At 38.6% G+C, this 19,298-nt stretch overlaps 1 protein-coding gene across 4 annotated transcripts in view; it reads right to left on the reverse strand.

Moving 5' to 3' along the window:
- Positions 1-1,394: 1,394 nt before the first annotated feature.
- Positions 1,395-19,298, reverse strand: part of LOC121886596 (adenosine kinase-like) — a 108,634-nt gene continuing 90,730 nt past the window's right edge. For 3 of the 4 annotated variants that reach the window (XM_042396702.1, XM_042396704.1, XM_042396706.1), the window contains 4 exons: positions 13,807-13,842; positions 10,066-10,180; positions 2,074-2,160; positions 1,395-1,756 (listed from right to left, as the gene is read on the reverse strand). In XM_042396702.1, the coding sequence (XP_042252636.1) occupies positions 1,632-1,756; positions 2,074-2,160; positions 10,066-10,180; positions 13,807-13,842 (363 nt within the window). In that variant the 3' untranslated portion in view covers positions 1,395-1,631. Of the gene's footprint in view, positions 1,757-2,073; positions 2,161-8,668; positions 9,807-10,065; positions 10,181-13,806; positions 13,843-19,298 lie in introns of those variants that run through there. The other variant, XM_042396705.1, reaches the window with a different exon arrangement.

Genomic DNA, 19,298 nt, shown 5'->3' on the forward strand with positions numbered 1-19,298 from the left:
TTCTGCTGGCCCACAGTCAGTGGGAGGCGGGTGGTCGGGGAGGGGCCTCCCTCTGATCCTCGTCTCCAACCCCCAGCGACAGCACAGCTGGGTACGAAGGATCAGCCTAATTTTCAGGTCCCTCTAATGATCGCCACGAAGAGCAGCCACTAATCCCTTAACTGAGAAAAATGATCTCCTGTAGCCCTGCAGTGCAGCTCCAGACCCCCGAGAGTCCAGTTAGGACCCAGCGAGCATGAGTCGGGGTGGCTGAGCGGAGCCAGGACACCAGGCTGGTCCTGCACCCCTCCTCCTCCTCCACTCTTCCCCATTAATGGAGGGTGCTGAGCTGTCCAAAAGTGATTAGCATGATGATGCCTCCGGCTGATTAAATAATAGGGTAAGATACAAACCCAGTGTGTTATAACATTGTTTTTGCATTTGGTTTTTGGGTATTTTAAAGAAAAACTTCATCTGCTGCTTTGTTTTGGTATATATCCTGGTAAGATGAACTTGATGATTTTTTTATTTGTATGATAACCAAAAAAAAAAAAAATTAAAACATTATTTCCGGCTTTGTCCTGTTAATACTGTCACTTTTGGAAATAGAGAGCCTTCCATAATGGCGCCCCATCCATAAATCTACAGAACGACAGTTGAATATTAAAGGAATATTCAACTGAAAATGTACCATATTTTACGCATCATAACATTCACCGCCTGCAGGCTTGAGAGACATCTCTGAAAAGTTTGTAGTTTTCTGCTTTGTGAAGGATGGCACTCATGGTCTACATATATAAATACACTACCTCCGTGTCACACTATCGCCTCCTCATAGCACAGAAGCAGTAGTGAAGAAGTAGTGTAAACAGCATTGAAGCGATAATTGTTTGTAACATATTGAGCAAGAGGATCAACATGGAGAAGTGGATTCAGAAAAAGGTGTTTTTTTCTGTGAAGTTTCTATGGATGTTTATATTTTTTGGCCATACTCTGGGTCACCATTGGAAATGATAGTAACTCCTCCATGAAAGAAGCGAGCAACGACCTTTTCACAGCCACATATGGCCATAGAAACTTCTCAAACCACTCCTGCAGGATAATGCTCTTTTCCACCATTGATCTGTTTGCTCAGTATGTTCCAAAATATTGTTACCTTGAAAATAAATCGCTAAATATGCTTCAATTCAGGCAAAGCCTTGGAGTGATGAAGGGCAATACAGCGAGATGGAAGAAGTGTTTTTAGCTCTGTTGCTGAAAAAGTTGTTTTTTTTTTGCAGTGAGTTGTTTGCCACTGGAATCCATTATACCTACTGTAAATCCAAGCTGATGTCCTCTGCAAAGACGCAAGATATAAACTTCTGAGAGCCACATTTCAAGCCTAAAGAGGATGAGTATTTGATACTCAAAAGATGGATTTTCAGCTGTATGTTCCTTTAAACATAACCATATTATTCCAACATATGATACTAGTACATTGTTTGAGTTGTATTAAAACATCTGAGTTGATTATTCAAGCTTGATCAAATATTCAAGCTGTGGCACTTAGTCCCATGCAGTCACTGTAAATAGAAAAAAAATGTACATAAAATCCTGAAGCATACATATACAAGTATCTTGTGGAAAAGACAAATGTGCAGTGCTCGGATGCATCAGTGAAAGTCTGGCTTCTCTGGGAAGGTGCACCCGACCCGTCTGATGATGACATTGGCGGCGTAGTGTCCGGCCCGGATACACTCCTCCAATGAGTGCTCTTGGACCAATGCAGAGAGGAATCCTGGGAAGACAGAAGAGCAGAGGTCAACCTGTTACCATACATTACCGCCAAAATAGTTTGGGGAGCAATTAGCATTGATATGAACCAGGTATGGCTTCTGGAAAAAGGGACAACACTGTTTCATCCTCAACCGCAGCCAAATGATGACTGTTTTATGTGGCGCTATGATCAGCTCATACAGAGTACAAACAGCAGGCTAAATGTCACGCTCATATAATCTGGCGACATCACTATGTTACATAGTTGGCCGATATCAAAGGTTAATTGGGAATGTACACAAAAATCAAGCTGCGTAGAGGATCATTTTCATGCCATACCTCCCACGAAGGCGTCTCCTGCACCATTAGTGTCCACAATATCGTTCTGGTCGATGTCCAAAACAGGGAACATGGTCACTTTCTCACCTGTGGTCAGGACACAGGAGGGCTGTTAATTAAAGCTGAACACCAGTAAATATATATATATATATATATTTATATATATATATATATTTTTTCCCCTCCTGTTTTGGCCCATTATTTCTTTGATTGCAACTTGACATTACATTATTCACAGGTCATTTCACACAACAAAGCTTTGTTATAATTGGAGATAATTGGTCATTTGATTTTAACATTTCAGTCTAGCTTAGTTTTTTTGGCTAATTAATAACGTATGAAGTAGATATTTGTTACTTACAGTACAGTACATGTGTGCTACATAATTAGCACTGGGTAACATTTGAGTAACTCAAAGCCAGTCAAAGTAAAAAAAAAAAAAGAAAAAAAACCTAAACGTTGTGATTTAAGTTCAGACTGTGTAATTCACCTTTATGGCCAACAAAGCTCAATTTTCAAGTTTGTGAAGCTATAAACCACATAAGGTGTGAATCTCAACACATACTGAGTGCAATAAACACATTATTAACATTTTTCAATGGCTCGCACGGCTTTGAATTATTTTTTTCTAACGACAAAAAGTCTAAAATGGTAAAAATTATCATCCTATATTCCCAGAGCCCAAGGGGACGTCTTCAAATTGCCTGTTATGTTTAACAAACAGTCCAAAACTCAAAAATATTACATTTACAATGATATAAAACAGAAAAGAGCAGCAAATCGTCACATTTGAGAAGCAGGAACTGGTGAATGTTTGGTGTTTTAACTTGGGAAGCAACCTAATTATTATCAAAATTGTTTTTAATGGCTTAATTCATCAAATATTGTTTCAGCACAAATGGCGAGATTAATGAGGTGCTGAATTAATTGACACTTGGACTGGAGTGTCTCTAGCTTACAATAAACGCTCCAAAAGCAACAGATGATCAAATGCAAAAATTCTCAGCATTTCTAAAGCTTTAGGCGAGTGCTCTGATAAATTAACAACAATCCAAGAACAGTTACTGCGAGTCGTTTCCGTTCAAAACGGAATCCAATGAATGAGGTTCTCTTTATTATCTTCAGTGGATTATATTGCTTCAATTATCAGTAGCATATGCACTTCAAAGAGACTTCCAGTTTAAAAGAGAGGGGGGGAAAAGAAACAAAAATCTACCAGATGACAAAGTCTTGAGGTGTAGAGTGACATTAAATCAGCAACTTATGTCAGAACAATCTAAACCACACACACAATCTTCAAACAATCCAAGAGCTCTGGTGCCGACGTGAACCTTCAAAAAGGTGCAGGAGACAAAAGACTGACATGTGGATAAAAGGAACACGAGGAGGCTGACAGACCCCTTATTGAGAAAAAAAAAGGCTGGGAGTTTAACGAGAACATGAGAAAGAAAAAAAAAAGACAAAAAAGTTGTTTAATGAGGCTCCCTACTAATCTAACAGCAGCTCACAGAATATCTGAGGTGCAGATAAGACACCCCACCTTTTTCCTTTTTGAATATTTCTGAATACATTTCTGTCCTTGTCCTACAGGGTAAGATACACAACCTGCAGCCAAGCATATGCTCAACACCTGATGTCAAAGAAATGACTGTGAGAGAGAAACAGTCAGAAAGTTGTGGTAAATGCAAACATATTGCAGAGCAGAATGAGACTGTATCACAGGTCAGGTACCAAAGACGTATCAGATAAAGAGTTAGATTGTGTTTTTATAATGACACACTTTCTCTTTAAAAGGAAAGCAGCAGATTGTCACTTTGATAATAAATTACAATACGACAAGAATCCTTTTAGGATCAGCTAATTAGTAGCATAACGACTTTGCTTAATTAATGCCACAGATGAAGCTTGAGAATCCTCCTCCCTCTTGAAATGATTAACCGCATATGAAAAATGTGCTAATAATAAATTACAATTTGTCAGTTATTCCACACTTAAACTCAAGTCGTTAGTTGCAGTTGTGCTTATGCGACGCACGTTGCAGCTGCAAAACAAGATGCTTTAAGGTATGAAGCTGCTGCACTTGTTCAGCACAGATTCTGCAAGTTAGTAGACCCGAGTAATCAAATGTAAATAACTGTGTAAATATGTTTACGGTGGTTAAAATAAATGGTTACTCTCCCCCGAGTGGGCGGCACACGAGGAGTCAGATCTCATTATCTGCAACCATGTAACCTCTCACATGAAGCGATGCTCATCTTTGTGATAACACTACATCCAGAAGTGTCAAAATTCATTAAACAAACAAATCAGAATCCGTTAACAACCAACCTATTGTTATGTTGTTGCAATCAGCAGTTCTGTTTTTGGATCCTTATTAAAATCCTTAAAATTCACAGGGAACTGGATCACTTTGTGAACTCCAATATACATTGGGCTGTTCTTTTTTTTTTTTTTTTGCTCTGTTGAGTTTCATTAGCTCTTTGGCTATTTTTTGTTTTTTTCCTTTTATTTAACTCAATCAGTCCCTCAAGGAATTCGTCATATTGCCATTAAGAATGAATGCAAATACAACCTATCCTACAATATTTTCGAGATCTTGCGAGTTTTTCCCAATCTTCACTAATTTTTGTCCACAAAAACTAGTCAATTTTACCAAACTAGCCAATTTTGCCAATTTTACCAATCACCACCGTTTTCAGGATCAAATAACCAAATTTAGAATCACTTTATGAGTGACATTTACATAAAAATGTAACCTTAATCTCTCCCCAAATATAACAGTGGGCCGAACTGTCCTTCCCTAAACTAATTTTTGCTCTCACTAGAATCATGATTATGTATTCAACTAAAACTATATCTGAGAGTCCTTAAAGTAAACGCCTTTTTTTTTTTTACAGCTGGCTTGAACTTTTTTAAATATCCAGCCCTGTCAAGTCCATCTTTTTTATAACGCTGCCCCTCCCCCCCCAATAATATGACTGCAGTTTATTGCAAAATAACACACGATATGGCCAGACAATTTATTGCCTTTTCCCCCCAAAAAACTTTTACTATGATTTGTTTTGGCCAGAAATCATAGTAACAAAACATTTTGATATCCTGGGACAGATTGCTCAACAGCTACACTAAACTGTCAAGGCTCGTACTGTATCGTGATCATTTTGTCCTTCATGAATATGACAACAGCGATATATTTTAAAATTATTTTTTAGTTTAAACGTTGAATTTCAGCACTTTCGAGACATGACGTTCCTGGCTGATCAGCTTACTGTCGGCTGCATGACGTGGTTGAGGGAATTTGCAGAACTTTCTGCAAATTGTTTCTAGAAATATGGCACAATAGACATCCCGTATTCTTCTTCCTTCTATCATCATGGCCAAAAGTTTGTTCTCTGCTGCTTGGGGGAAAGTTCACATAACCTCATTGATGCAAATTATTAAATTTGACTGACATGTTAACTCAGGTTACAATCCAACAATTCCCCAGACGTCTGTAACAGAGCTCATTGGCAAAAATCTGTCATGGAAATTGCAACAAAAAAAAAGAAAAAAGAAGAGAGAATCCTTCCAAAATACTCTGACTCTGTTATTACTGGCTTGTAGAACGTCTGAAAACATCCCTTCCCTTTCAATCATTAAAACTGTGCTATACTTTTTTTTTTTTTTTTTTTGAAAACACTAACATATTCATGTTCCTAGAATTTGGTTTGACAAAATGAGCGAAGCAGCAGATTTCTGGCAAACACGTGGGAGTGTAGTATGGCTGTGCTTTGACAGGTAACCTGCAACAGAGAGAAAAACTGTGAAACTCGAAGGAATTCAAATACCTCCTTCCAGTAAGCTATAATTGTGTGCTTTGTTAATTCGCTCCTCATAATTCCCTCATTACAACTCTTGTATGGTGGTGATTAAACTTGAAAAATTCTTTCAACAGGCATCTCTTTGAAATGAGTATCAATTAAGTCAATATTATTGGCTATTCTCTTGAACAATGCCAATTCACAGAACAACAATGACTGAGAAAATGCTCTCCTGTAAAAAAAAAAAAAAAAAAAAAGCGACTGTGCATGCAAATAAGACAACCTCGGCTTTATTGAAAAATGAGCATATGGAGTATTGTTTTGACTCTGAAATTATTACACGCTTCACTTGGTTGTGTTCCAGCGCACGCTATTGTTTCTTTGACAGATAGCAGGTAGATCAAATAGTTGGCATGCCATTAAAACTAGCTTTGATCCTGTCACACTTTATCATCTACACAATTAGAAAAATCATTTTAAACCCTGGGATGCCAAGTGACTCAATTACACACGACTATTCAACTAAAAGGCACAAGATAAAGTACTCGACAGAGTTTAACTACAACATCTCTATGTGAGAAACTTCCATGAGAATACTTCTTCTGGAACGTCTCCTGTTGCTTTTCAGCCAAAACTCTGAGCCTCGGAGAGGAAAACAACTTTACCGCTTTCTTGGCAAATGCAACAGGTTAGGAGCAAGTTGACATTCAATCTGTTTCCCTATCATAACCACCATCTTTGTTCACAATTGAGTTAGAAAAAAAAAAATACATATGCCTGTAATTACTGTAACTACAGGCAAAAGATCATCACCAACCAACATCCTTTTCAGGGAGACATGAAAGAAAACACTTCAACATGAGATGCCAAGGAAAAGAGAGGAGGTCTTTCTCATAGTGCAGTCTGTTAATTGATTTTGTCTATTATGACATACGGAACATAAACATCCAGCTTTTTTAATAGACCATTAAGAGTTCTTTAAGTAGAGCGTAAAATAATTCTGCAACGTTTAATCTAACTTTGGTGCCAAGTCACCCTGCTTTTAAAAAATAAATAAATGAAAGAAAATAGCCTTTTTTCCCTTGCAGTCAGTATCCATTCCCCATGTGATTAACATGTATAGATCAGGTCTTTTTTTTGTCCCTCAAAGTTGAAATCTGCCTGCTTTGCCCCCTCGAGAGCCCTAAAACTCGCAGAGGAGCCGACTCAGGCTTTATCAAGTCCTTATCAGCGATTAGAGCGGCAACCCCGGCTGAATGATCTTTTATTAGATCTCCTCACCGTTAAGGTTCAGGGCTTAATTACTGCTTTAATGGGTGTATAAGCAAAAGCCCAGTGTAGTTCAGCAGTGTCAGTGGCAGCTAAATAAAGGGCCATTTCCCCTGCTCCCAGCTCTTAAAAGGCACGTTTGAAGCGGTGGTGTGATGAAAGGCTCCAAATGAAGGGCAGGAAAAAAAAAAAAAAAAAAGAACAATAACAAATTGACATCTCTTTTTGGAGAATTATACCACGGGGGAAGGCATTCTCGTGTCCTTAATCACTATAAAATGGTTTAACATGACATGCAGAGGCTGGCAAATGATCAAATCCTGACAGGAGGACAAATTGCAAACAAAATGAGAGATCAAGTTTATTAGAGCGCCGCCTCTGGGAAATGAAAATCTTTAATTCTCTTTTTACATTGACATTTATTTGGCTGGCATGAATAGTGATGTACACACACACACACACACACACACACACACACACCAATTCTGCTGCACCTACTACTGTAACAGCTCCACCACAATGATAGCACAGTCAATGACATTTATCATGTTTGCCTTTGTAGATGACATCTGAAACACATTGTCTTTCATCCCGCCCGCACTCATCATGTATTTTATATAAAGTTCACAGCGGCGCACGGCTCTGTCTTCATGCAGGAGCAATGAGAGAAGCAGGCAGGAATTATCCATCACCCCAAACACAATGGATGGATTCCTATTCTTCTTCTGCTACAAGATTTCTTTTCAAATTCTCATGAAAGGAAATGTATTTCCAAGAATTCATACTTTCAATTAAATTTCAATTCAAATAAATGCTACTATTTAGGGCTGGGCAATAACTCAGTGTAATCATTTACTTGAAGTGGGATCGTATTGTCATGATATTATCATGTCACACTAATTCTGTTGATTAAATTATTCCAAGCAAGACCGTTTTTTTATTATACATACTTGAAGGTTTTATGTGATGTAGTACGTTAAGAACAGAACACATAAGAGGCATATGACGCACGTCAGAACACCAACGCCTTTTGGTTTCTTTGTAATCTTACACAGTAGCCTTAAGATGTATGACACCATGCACTCCCATCCCAGTATCACCTATTAATTATGTCCATGTTGAACGATTCCACACCTCACAGTTTCTGTACAATGCAAACGTTCAGTGTCAATACAGGAAGTACAGTAGTGTTTCCTTTATGTAGCGAAGTGTAAAGTTATTTTATTAACTGTAATCATGACCTTAACTAAGTGTTTTTAGTTGCCTAACTCTAGTTTATTGGCCACAGTCTTTCCCTAATCTTAACCATGCCATAGCTGACATGCAGAGATATTGTAGAAAGCAAGAATTTAAAAAAAGGTTGGGGTCAGGGTACTGAATGTAAAAAAAATGATGTCCTCATTGAGTGTGCTCCAGGTTCGAGCATCGAGTATTGATGTTCTCAACCTATTCTGGTGATAAGGTTGTATTGTCACATCAAGATACTCCACTTTTCTAGCATTGATGCTCATCCTGGCTACTATTTCTTTACTACGTCTGTCTGTATGGCAAGTCCATCGACTGGGTATCAAATGATGCAACGCTACACAATGTGGCCGGTGCGTCTAACAGTTCACTGCACTAAACATCAGTATGAATTTTGTAAATTAAAGTAATTTTTTCATACAAATATCTGTCTCTTTAGCTGCTAAATAGTCCCTAACTTGACTGTCTGCCATTTGGTATTGGACAGGAAGCTTCGAGTGGGTTCATTAGAGATTTATCGCTGAAAACTGCTGCCTGCTGTGACTGAAAATGGGGATGACAGTGAAACAAAACAGTAAAACTGTGGGCTGTAAGATCAAAACAATGAGTTAAAAGACGCTAAAAAGCTCCATAGAGCTAAGGTGATAATGCTCTATTGGTTTATTTCTACGAGCGACTCCGTTCACATTGTCATTTCATTCATTTTTAATATAAAAATATTGATTAGTGCAGCTTTAACCTTTTTACCAAGATAGACTCTTGAGAGTCCTGGCCAAAATGGCAGCACTACAATAGAAAAATACAATGGAAAATACAGGAAAGAAACAATTAATTATTGATTGATTAATATTGCCATCAGTGACATAGTGTAAAAGCTTCAGCTCACAAAGATTCTTGCCAACAGTGTGAAATTGAGGACAGTGGACACATGTGAAGACAGTGTCCCGCAGTGCTAACAGTTCTGCTTCTCTGCAGTCCCCAGTGATGAGTGATATGATGGAGTCTTTACCTGAGGCCATCTCTCCCCATGCACGACTAGTCTGAACTGCAAGGGCAACAAGGAGAGACACCCTGTGGTTCCAAACAAAGGCAAAGTCTCCCAGCAGTAATCAGAAACTATCATCTCTCCCCGCATTGCTTAAACCTGTAACCCCGCTTCAGTTATGATGGCGCTGCCTTTTAATGTCTCATTAACAAATATCCCCTGCATCAAAGAAAATTGGATTGATTTGAGGACCAACATTGTCAACCTCTCCCCAAGGTCACTCTGCCAGCATTTTGCAGGAAAAAAGGGGCAGGATGTAAGAGTTGAAGCATTAAAAATTGCTGAGGACTGGCCTGGAGTCTGTCCAAGATAAAGTTAGAAGTACTTCACAAATCAATGCCTGCTCTCTGCATCCCCCACACTTCTTTTATGCTCTGAAATGACAGAATGTAGTGCAAGCAGTCTTTTTTTTAACATCTGGTGTCAATATTGGAGGTTAACTTCAAAGAAATTACTGATAGCATTCGGCTCTCTTCAGTCAGCGATCTACCATCTATTTAAGGCTGCAGTTGTGAGATATGAGGTTTAAGAGAAGGGTAAAAATGTCCAAAAGGGGCCAAAGTTGGGATGTCTTCAAGTAGTAGAAATATGACTAGATAAGCAGACAAAAAAAGGAAAACAAAAATGGCCTACCAACAGTTGCAACAGTGTCGTCCTTGCCCTGGGTGAAGACCACCACTCGCGGCCTCTTTGTGTTCTCCTTGGGTAGGTTTTGGGTCTTCTTTGCAATCTCTGCAATGTCATCTGTCTGTAAACACACCAGACCGCTGGGTAAGTATCTTAAGTTTAACATCGCCTGAATGAATGCATCATGAAGGGCAATTTCTAAGGAGTTAATCAAAGATCACAAGTGTGACTGAGAGGGGTCAGAGTTTTCCAATTCCGGCAGATGGATCAAGTGATAATGAAACCAGATGGGCTATGAAACCGTTTTTGAAAAAAGATCAATAGGCGCACTCAATGATGCTTCCACGCAGTTACAGGAGAGCTGCAAAATATTAGAATGTCATACTCCCTAAGTGAGATGAAAATAAGTGTGTGAAGATATGCTGTTGTCAGATAAAGCTACTTCTGCGAGCTGAAGGGATAGGTGGTGCGTGTACTGTATCATTCTCTTCCTGAAACAGGCCATCTCTCCTCAGCATCTGCACAGAATGGATATTCTCGCCTGGAGACGACAGAACTCTCCGGAGTGCTTGCCTTTGATCATGAGAGGGATAAAAAAACCCACACCTGTCAGTGCTACTTTATTATTAACTCATCATGATGTACTATGAGCAGGTGGAATGCCTTTATCACCGTCTCACAGTGGGGTGGACTCTGCGTTTCTGTAATACAGCACACTGAGGAGCTAGCATTAAGGGTCGTAGACGCCTCTAGCATTTGTATCAAAGCTAACACTCGAGCGCCTTCAGGGCGAGCACATACTGTGGTTATGGGAGTAATCAGAGAGATAGGCTCCCACCCAATACCACCAGCCACACTGGCTCACTCAAACCAATGAGCTTTTACACCTCTAAATGCTTCCCAAACGTCCTTTAATCAGCCCTGAGAGGTCCGGGGAGACCCTGGGCCGAGGAAAAATGGGTGTAACACTCTAAGTAAGTGCTAATGGTGAGGTTAATACAGAGGCTGTTAGCAGGCGATGGTGAAAAAAAAGGCAATTTGTCACTGTGACTGGATGTAACCACAAGCACTCCTCCAGACACTGAATGCAAAACCACACAAGGCTTCGGCACATTGTCACCCTTCGGTTTTATGTTCGCTGACATAAAAAAGGTGCTCTACTCAGGTTTAGGCGCTAAAAGGCTCTAAGGGCCCTGAGGTGGTAGGGTAAGCATCATGGCTGTTGAGTGGGGCAACCTACACACACTAACACACAATCACTCAGAGACAACTTCTTCCTTTTTGTCTAGAAGAAAACTTACCTGACAACTTCCTACGGCACAACAACACAGAAAAATAATGTTCAGCGTGAGTGCAAAACAAATGAATTGACAAATGATATGGTCACTTCGGTTTACTGCTGACAAATATTTACGATTGCGGGGCAATTGATCAGACATAAATCAACAAACCGTGAAATATGAAAGCTTTACAAGGGTGTTAAATTGTGTTTCTGTATTGAAGCCAGTGAGAAGCTGATCGTCTCCACTGCAGGCTGTTTGAGAAACACTGCCAGGGAAAGATTCAATTAGAGCTGTGATGCAGATAGTTCTTTGAGCGTTTAAAGGAAACAGATCACAATCAGGCGACTGTGTTCGGATCTGCTGATTGCTGTTTTGGAGACTACACGCTTTTTTATCTTGTATTTACACTGAGGAAGTGCCGCTGTCATTTTTGTAAGTCATTCCTAATGCGATGATAACAGTGTTTCGGAAAATATTCAAAGTGCATCTTTCAGTGTTTTTGGGTCAGATATTGACAACTGGGCAGCAACTGCAACAATATCCAATTATAGTATCACTCGTAGTGCCACACTGACCAATTAATTGGATTGTTCATGAATTTAAATGAACCTCACTGGCCTTAAAAGACCCCAGTCTTTTGTAATGCAACTGGGTGATTATTCCACTTACAACAAAATAGTATTCTTGATGAGAGATCATACTACATTATCATTTTTCAAAACTGACTTGTCAAAGTTAATGTTATTTGTTGTGCACATTTGTTACACAGTTAATTGCATTTGACAAGATTTTGATTTGATAAAAAATTCTTAGCTCAAGATCCACTTAGTGGAAATAGAAATGGTTCAGTTGCTATCACGTGACCCAAGAATGGAATTATGAGCGTAACCTCTGTCTCTGGCGTCGGATGTAACAACTGAACCATCTCCATGACAACTGAGCAAACTCCTTCTGCTGATGAAGGCAACAGGATGCGGATGAAAGCTCTGAAAAATTGCCATCAAGTGGAACATGTGCTTTTAGTCAAGTTTTAGTCAATTTCCCAAGATCAATGATTACTGTATGTGATTTTGCAAATCTTTAACATTTATTATATCAGGGTTGGAAAATATCTTTATTATACCTATTACAGGTTTTATCCATGTTGCCCAGAGCTGTTCTGTGGTCATATTACAAGTTTATTGTGTTTGTGTGTAGGACTGGTTTTCTACAACGATACTGACGTAACAATATATTTGCTATTTACTGTTTTAAATTCAAAGTTATAGATGCTTCTGTATAGAGTATATTGACATTTGAAGACTTGTACAAATACAGTATGGGCACGGGCTTGTACAAAGCAAGTCAAATTGTCATCATAAGTGACAAGAGAAAAAAAAAAAAAGACAACTGTGAAGAAAACCTCTTTGAACTGCAACCATCTAGAAATGCAGTAAGTACAGTACACACCACTGATGTTATCTGAGAAATCACATTCATCCAATGCAATTTCGCAGAGTGTTCTGGCAAATCAGGTTGACATGGAAAATGTCAAAGAATTGTAAGTACTAGGAGAGTCTACACTTTGCCCTTTGTGTTTTTTTTTTCATGTGAGGCCCCCTCCATCATCACCAGCATTACCCCCCCCCACCCTTCATCCTTTCTCCTCTCTTAAACCTGTCACTGCCATCAGGATTGCATTTCTATTCCAGTCACGTTGATCACACCGTTAGTGATTCTGGATGACAATTATTCACACAGAGCAGAGCCATATTCAAGGCAGCTCTACCTTTGAAAGAGAGAAGGCACTTAAAATACCTGAGCCCATTTTGAAAATCTCTCACACACACACACACACACACCGGCTATTGGTGTTTTTGATTTTCACATTTTAAAAGCAGCGCAAGGAATATGCAAAATACAAGCAAAAAATAGACTAAGGGAACATTCATTTTACACTTAAGAGGCAGCCCCACTTTAAAACACCTAGTGTACATTCTGTGGGGTAACAAGCACTGTGATTTTAATTTCCATAATCTAAAACCACAGGTGGCTGTAATTTGGTTATTAAAAGACTACAGTGTGTTTCAGTGTGGTGTAATGCTATAGCAGTGAAGGGAAGACATACAGTATCATCCCTGAGTGCAATGTAGATAATGAGGAGGCTTTTTAACCAGGCAACCTGATGAGCCCGAAGCCTGCAGAGAAAGGCTTGAAACCATGCCCAACTTCTCAGCTTCCCAAGAGGCTTTTCAAAATTCAATAAATAACATCTGTAGGCGATGTTGGGTGCAGACCTAGCAGAGTGCGTCATAACAGAGAGCTGGCTGAACAAAGAAACCATGACGACTGCCAGGTTTCCATAGCAACTGCTGCAAGGCCTGGAGAGTATAATAGCACATCAATCACTGTCCAAAAGGAACTTCATTATCAGCAAAAATAAACCTTTAGGATCTGTTTAGTGTGCAATTGCTGGTCAACTCACCTCAAAGCCCAGCTCTTTGGCAAAGGTGGCCGCCTCCTAGAAAAGAGAAAACAAAAAAACAAAAACACACAAATGAGCAGTTAATTACAGAGTCACAAACAGAGCAGAATGTCACACTCAAGACGTGAAGTAAAGACATCTCGCTTGCCTCCGCTCCGCACATGTGTAGCCGTGTCACTTGAGAATAAGTAACCTGAGTTAGTGTTGCTCTGCCAACTACTGATTTAATAGGCATGCAGCCCACCCATTTAATCTATTGCCCCACTTCATCTCATCTTACCACAGCAGCACGAGATAACACCATGTCAGCCTCCAGCCATGAAACCACCACTGAAATCATGAATATGTGCTGGTATGTGGGAATCCCCGACAATGAAGGCATTCAACACCTACTGTATGTTTCTTTAGTCTCATAACAGGTGCACTTTAAAGGACAATACCGGTGTTTTTGTAAGTTTTACCTCCTTAACTACAAATTATGTGAACTTTAAATGTTTGCTGACCTTTTTCAGATACACACTTTAGTTTTAGATTTTCACATATATTTTGGCCCCTTTAAGGCAGCCATTGGCTTCCATTCATTGCCATAAGCATAAAAATCTAATGGCAAAATCGAGACTTGCTTAAGTTGTCTAATCTAAATTCATGCTGTATAGATTCAGATTTTCAAATGCATTTTTCAGGCACCCATTGACTTCCATTCATTTCCCTAGAAAATTCAAACTCTATTAGCAGAGTCTTAAAACTTAGCTAACTTTTCTATTACAGAAAATCTCAACCTGGTGATTGGGAACCCCCAAGGGGTACAAGATAAATCAGTGGGGTTATATGATGATTAAAGGAATAAGAGAGAAAAATAGATTTCTGTTTAACAAAATAATAGTTTAATAGTTTAGCCTTTTCAGGACCTCTCAACTATCCACACTAAATCCATAACCTGTGATGAGGATCACAATGAGATATTCCTTTTAAGGGGTCTAAAGAAGTTGGTCTAATCCATCGCTGTGAACAAAGTCTGCATTAATGTTGTTTATTTTGCTTTATTGATGTGGTAAAACAGTGCAGACTTCTCAAAATCAATCTGTAAATAAACTGCATGATCATGCAACAACACTGTAACAACAATTCATGCCGACATTTGATATTCATGTTGTACTGAAATTAATGGAAATCAATCAAGAAAAACTATAGTGTATGCATTTGAAAAAAGCTCAGCTATTAGTTCAGTTATTATATAAGTTATACATGATCTGTAGAGCTAAAAATTGAGTCTGCTAATTAATTTTCAAATAAATGGAAATGAATGGAAAGCAAATGTGTGTCTGGAATGGAAAAACACATCCAAAAACTATATTATACCTGTGTTTCAGGGTCTGCTAATTGATTTCTCATATTGTACGGAAATAAATGGAGGTCAACGGATATTCTAAATGGTCGGTACAGTGCATCCAAACATTTTTAATACACAGGCATGGTTTGCAAAATGGTTAGCTGTGATGTCCAATATGTGATTTGTAGTAAATAGGCCAGACCAATCCTTTAACTGATGACAGAAGCTGTTGCTTGTCAGTTCAGAACAATGCCACAAATTGTTACAGACAACCTTGTGCACAAAATTCACTTTTGACCCCAGATGGGGCAATAAGTTGATGCTATGATTCAAAATAATCCAATTATCTGAGGAAGGGGGGCCGGTGTTTGCGTGACCTTGGGGAGAGGTTGACAACCTGGTCCTCAAACAGAAGGGGAGGAGATGACATGGAACAATAAGGTTACTGGTCCCTGGAGGAAAGTCTCATGGCTCTCTGCCTTGGATCAACATCACAGCGCCAGCAATATGTCAATTCATCACTCCCCCCCCACTCCTTCAACACACACAGAAGCTAAGAGGCTAGTCAATTAGTCGCTATAGTCAAGAAGCACTTTTATAATGAGTAAAAGTGAGTTTATTTTCTCCTTCCTTTGCCTCTTCAATCTATTGAAGGCCTAGGTCTCACATTTGTTTTCATTTATTTACAACCACGTATTGACTTTTGTCCTCAGGAGCGTTCCATCACCAATGAGCATGAGGCATGAGCAGCTTGGAAAGTGTCTTGTCAAAACAGTGATATTTCATCTCAAAGCATTTAAAAAGAGACACATGAATGAAGGCTGGAATAACGATGGTGCTGCAGAGCGACACATGCCTCTATCTCACCCTCCGTCTCTCTCTAGTTAGCAGCTATAATATTTGTGAGAAAAGCCTTTCGAGAGAGTGTGGGTGTTAGAAGAAAAGATAATTGAAGCGATGTCTATGAGCCACATGTGTACAATGTAATCCCTTTTAGGAATTTATTAATTTCTATGAGCTGTTATGAATGCCTACATTAAAAAATATTTGGTACTATAAGCTCAGCTAAACCTGCTGTAATATATTAGTTTGATAAATAGTGTATGGTGGTAAATATGCAATTATTGAGACTACACATGCAAGCAAATAAAACTGAAATGACAGGCAATAAATGTCACTATTACTTAAGGGGTTTATAGCATTAACATTCTAAGATCTTATATTTTAGGCTGTGTATGTTTTACATTTGGCGTGAGCTGTTTGGTATGTTGTGGTAGACAGTTTTCAAATGACACTCCATATACTCTTACAGTTATCGCTGCGGTGACAACTACTTTGAGTGACATCTGGACAAAATCCTCTCATGCCCAAAAAAGCATCTTGTTTGTTCAGAGATTGCTGTGATTGTGTTGCTCGCCTTTGATGATCTGCTTCAAGTCTGATTCCGATGGAGAGAGGACTGTTGTAGATTTTGGGACCCATAAATTGCTCCTCCTTCTACTCCTCGGGCAAACAAGGTAAAAGATAACAAGGCGGGCTGAGTGCATGAGCCCTCTGCAGCCATAGTTAGTATAAAGCTATCAGAATGTGTGAGATGTTGCTGCTGTCAGAGGCTTAAACAGTCAAAGGGATATTTTTAGAGAGCTTAAGCTAATAATCCAGAGCCCAGCCAGGGGGGCGGGAGTCTACAATTTCTTGCCAAGCAAAGTGAAAGAGGAAATACACACTTCATGCAAAGGGCAGTTTTCCATAACCCTTCCTTTTACAGTCCCCTAATTACTAAGTATTTACCCGTTAAATATATAGTAAATTATAGTATGTTATTGGGTAATTACCACTCGTAATGAGTAGTTAAATACAGAGAAACTTCTTCTGAACTACTAAGAAAAACCTCCACTATTACCCATCAACTCAACTAAGTACCATGTAGTTGTGACCACTTTAAGTTGGTAATAACTCAGATATAATTGTGTACTTCTTGGGAAAGTAGGAATACCTCCCTCATTACCAATCAATTCAAGTTGCAATTGTAGTTATCCAAGGTTTATGTTGGTAACAACCCAAGTTTAATTTTCTACTATCTAGAAATTAAGATAGTACTTTCCAATACATTACTTTTTCTTATATAGTTATTGTTCACGGCTACACCCATTTATAAAGGGTTTATTACATTTACCTTACTGGTACCTGGTAACAACCTCCGCAGGAACAGTTTTCCTCTAGTATCATGGTACGTCATCTTTAATACTGGGTATGTTCTTGCAGATGTTTTTACAATTTACTCAGTAAGTAAGCTGAAACTGTACTGTAAAAAGAAGCCTTGTTTGTTTCCATGGTATCACCATGTTCTCACAATATCCTTTGTAATAGATTATTTCATTGTCCGTGCAGTTAACAGGAACTTGTACCATTTATGTTCCACAGCATTACTAAGTAAAACATGACAATTTACTCAGTAAGTAAGCTGAAACTGTACTGTTAAAGGAAGTCCTGTTTGTTTCCATGTTATTACCAGGCTCTTACCATATAATTTGTAATAGATTATTCCCTTTTCCATGCAATCAATACAAACTTTTACCATGTATGTTCTGCAATGTTACTAAGTAAGACATTAAAATTTACAGAGCAAGTAAACTGAAACTACTGTAAAAGAAAGTAATGTTTAATCCCATGGTATTACAAAGTCCTTTCCAACATGTACCATATGTTCCATAGTGTTATTAACTAAAACATGACATTTTGAGAGAGAAAGGGAAGCGTGTGAAACTGCAGAACTAAAAACGCACAAGTGTAGAAACAAGTTATAAAGTTCAGTTAGACTATAAGTCTTGTTTCTTGAAGGTTTAGAACTGTTTTGTCACGTATGGGAGTTGGATTTTTTTTTTTTTTTACTCTGAACCTCTGGTGAGTTGAATTAGCCTGCACTGGTAGCATAGTTAATAGCATAGCATCTTGCTAGCTTAAGAGAATATGAGGAATTCAGTTTATTTGTGTGAAATTGAGCTAAAATTGATTGGAGTATTCTGAACAGTATTTTGAGCAGTACTACAAAGCATTTTGGATGAATATGGTGTGTCCAAATGTATTTTTTTGGGTTGTATTCATGATAATATGATGAATGTAGTTATGCTGGTCTAATATCTGCAAGTTATCCTGCTTTGTCAGATCCTGTTTAAAGGGATTATAATTTTATGTCATATTAGAGATGTAGGGAACTGTATTTCATGTGAGCAATGCCTTGCTTTACTGATACCAGATGAGGTTAATTTTTGGTGGAACACTATAAAATTATAAGAATTATAAGTCCCTAGACAATAGGTTTGTGAATGGGGGTGCAACAGATCACAAAACTCACTGTTTGGATCATATCACGGTTTTGAGTTACGGATCGGATCATTTTTTCGGATCAGCAAAAAAAAAGAAAAAAGAAAAAAAAGGAGATAAATCTAACTTTGCTTTCCATTTATTCTGTAAAACACAAAGCAACTTTTGCCCATGGTCTTAAATAAAAACAACATTCAAGATGTCCAATGTTTAAATAAAATCTTGAAATATTTAACAATTGAATATAAAATATTCAATTGTGCAATATATACCTTGTTCCTTTAAACACGGTAGTGAATGAACAATAGCCTGTGTCCATGTCATCAAAACTTGATGATAAATTACAAAAATGAACATCTTATCCTGCACCTTAGCTTGTTGAACGAGCCACCAAACAAACATTCACCAGGGAAAAATGCACCGCTAACGTCAGTTAGCTGGCTAGGTAACTAATTAGTTGCTCAGCTGCAGCACATTAAACAGCATGTAAACACACATGCAGATGTCACTTTGGACCCGTTAGGCGCTGGTTTGGTCATTGCTCTTCAAAATCTCTGTTAGCAACACGCTGTCTGTCCATGACTTGTAGCTACAGTTTGTTTACTTTGTCTCCAAAAACACATTAAATTTTGCAATTAATCCGCGATTCACTTGCGTGCCAAACTGTGGGGGCGTTCCGTACGCATCACGAATCAACTATGTTCTGTTACACCACTAGTTATGAAATTGAGTTTCGAGGAAGTGGATGAGATCTCATTTGAAAATAGACTGTATGATGATTCACCTGATTTATTCTGTACTGTACATGCAGATTGTTTTTTTGATGACCCTGGATTTG

The sequence above is a fragment of the Thunnus maccoyii genome, chromosome 20 (genome assembly GCF_910596095.1).
Source record: "Thunnus maccoyii chromosome 20, fThuMac1.1, whole genome shotgun sequence".
Taxonomy (NCBI): Eukaryota; Metazoa; Chordata; class Actinopteri; order Scombriformes; family Scombridae; genus Thunnus; species Thunnus maccoyii.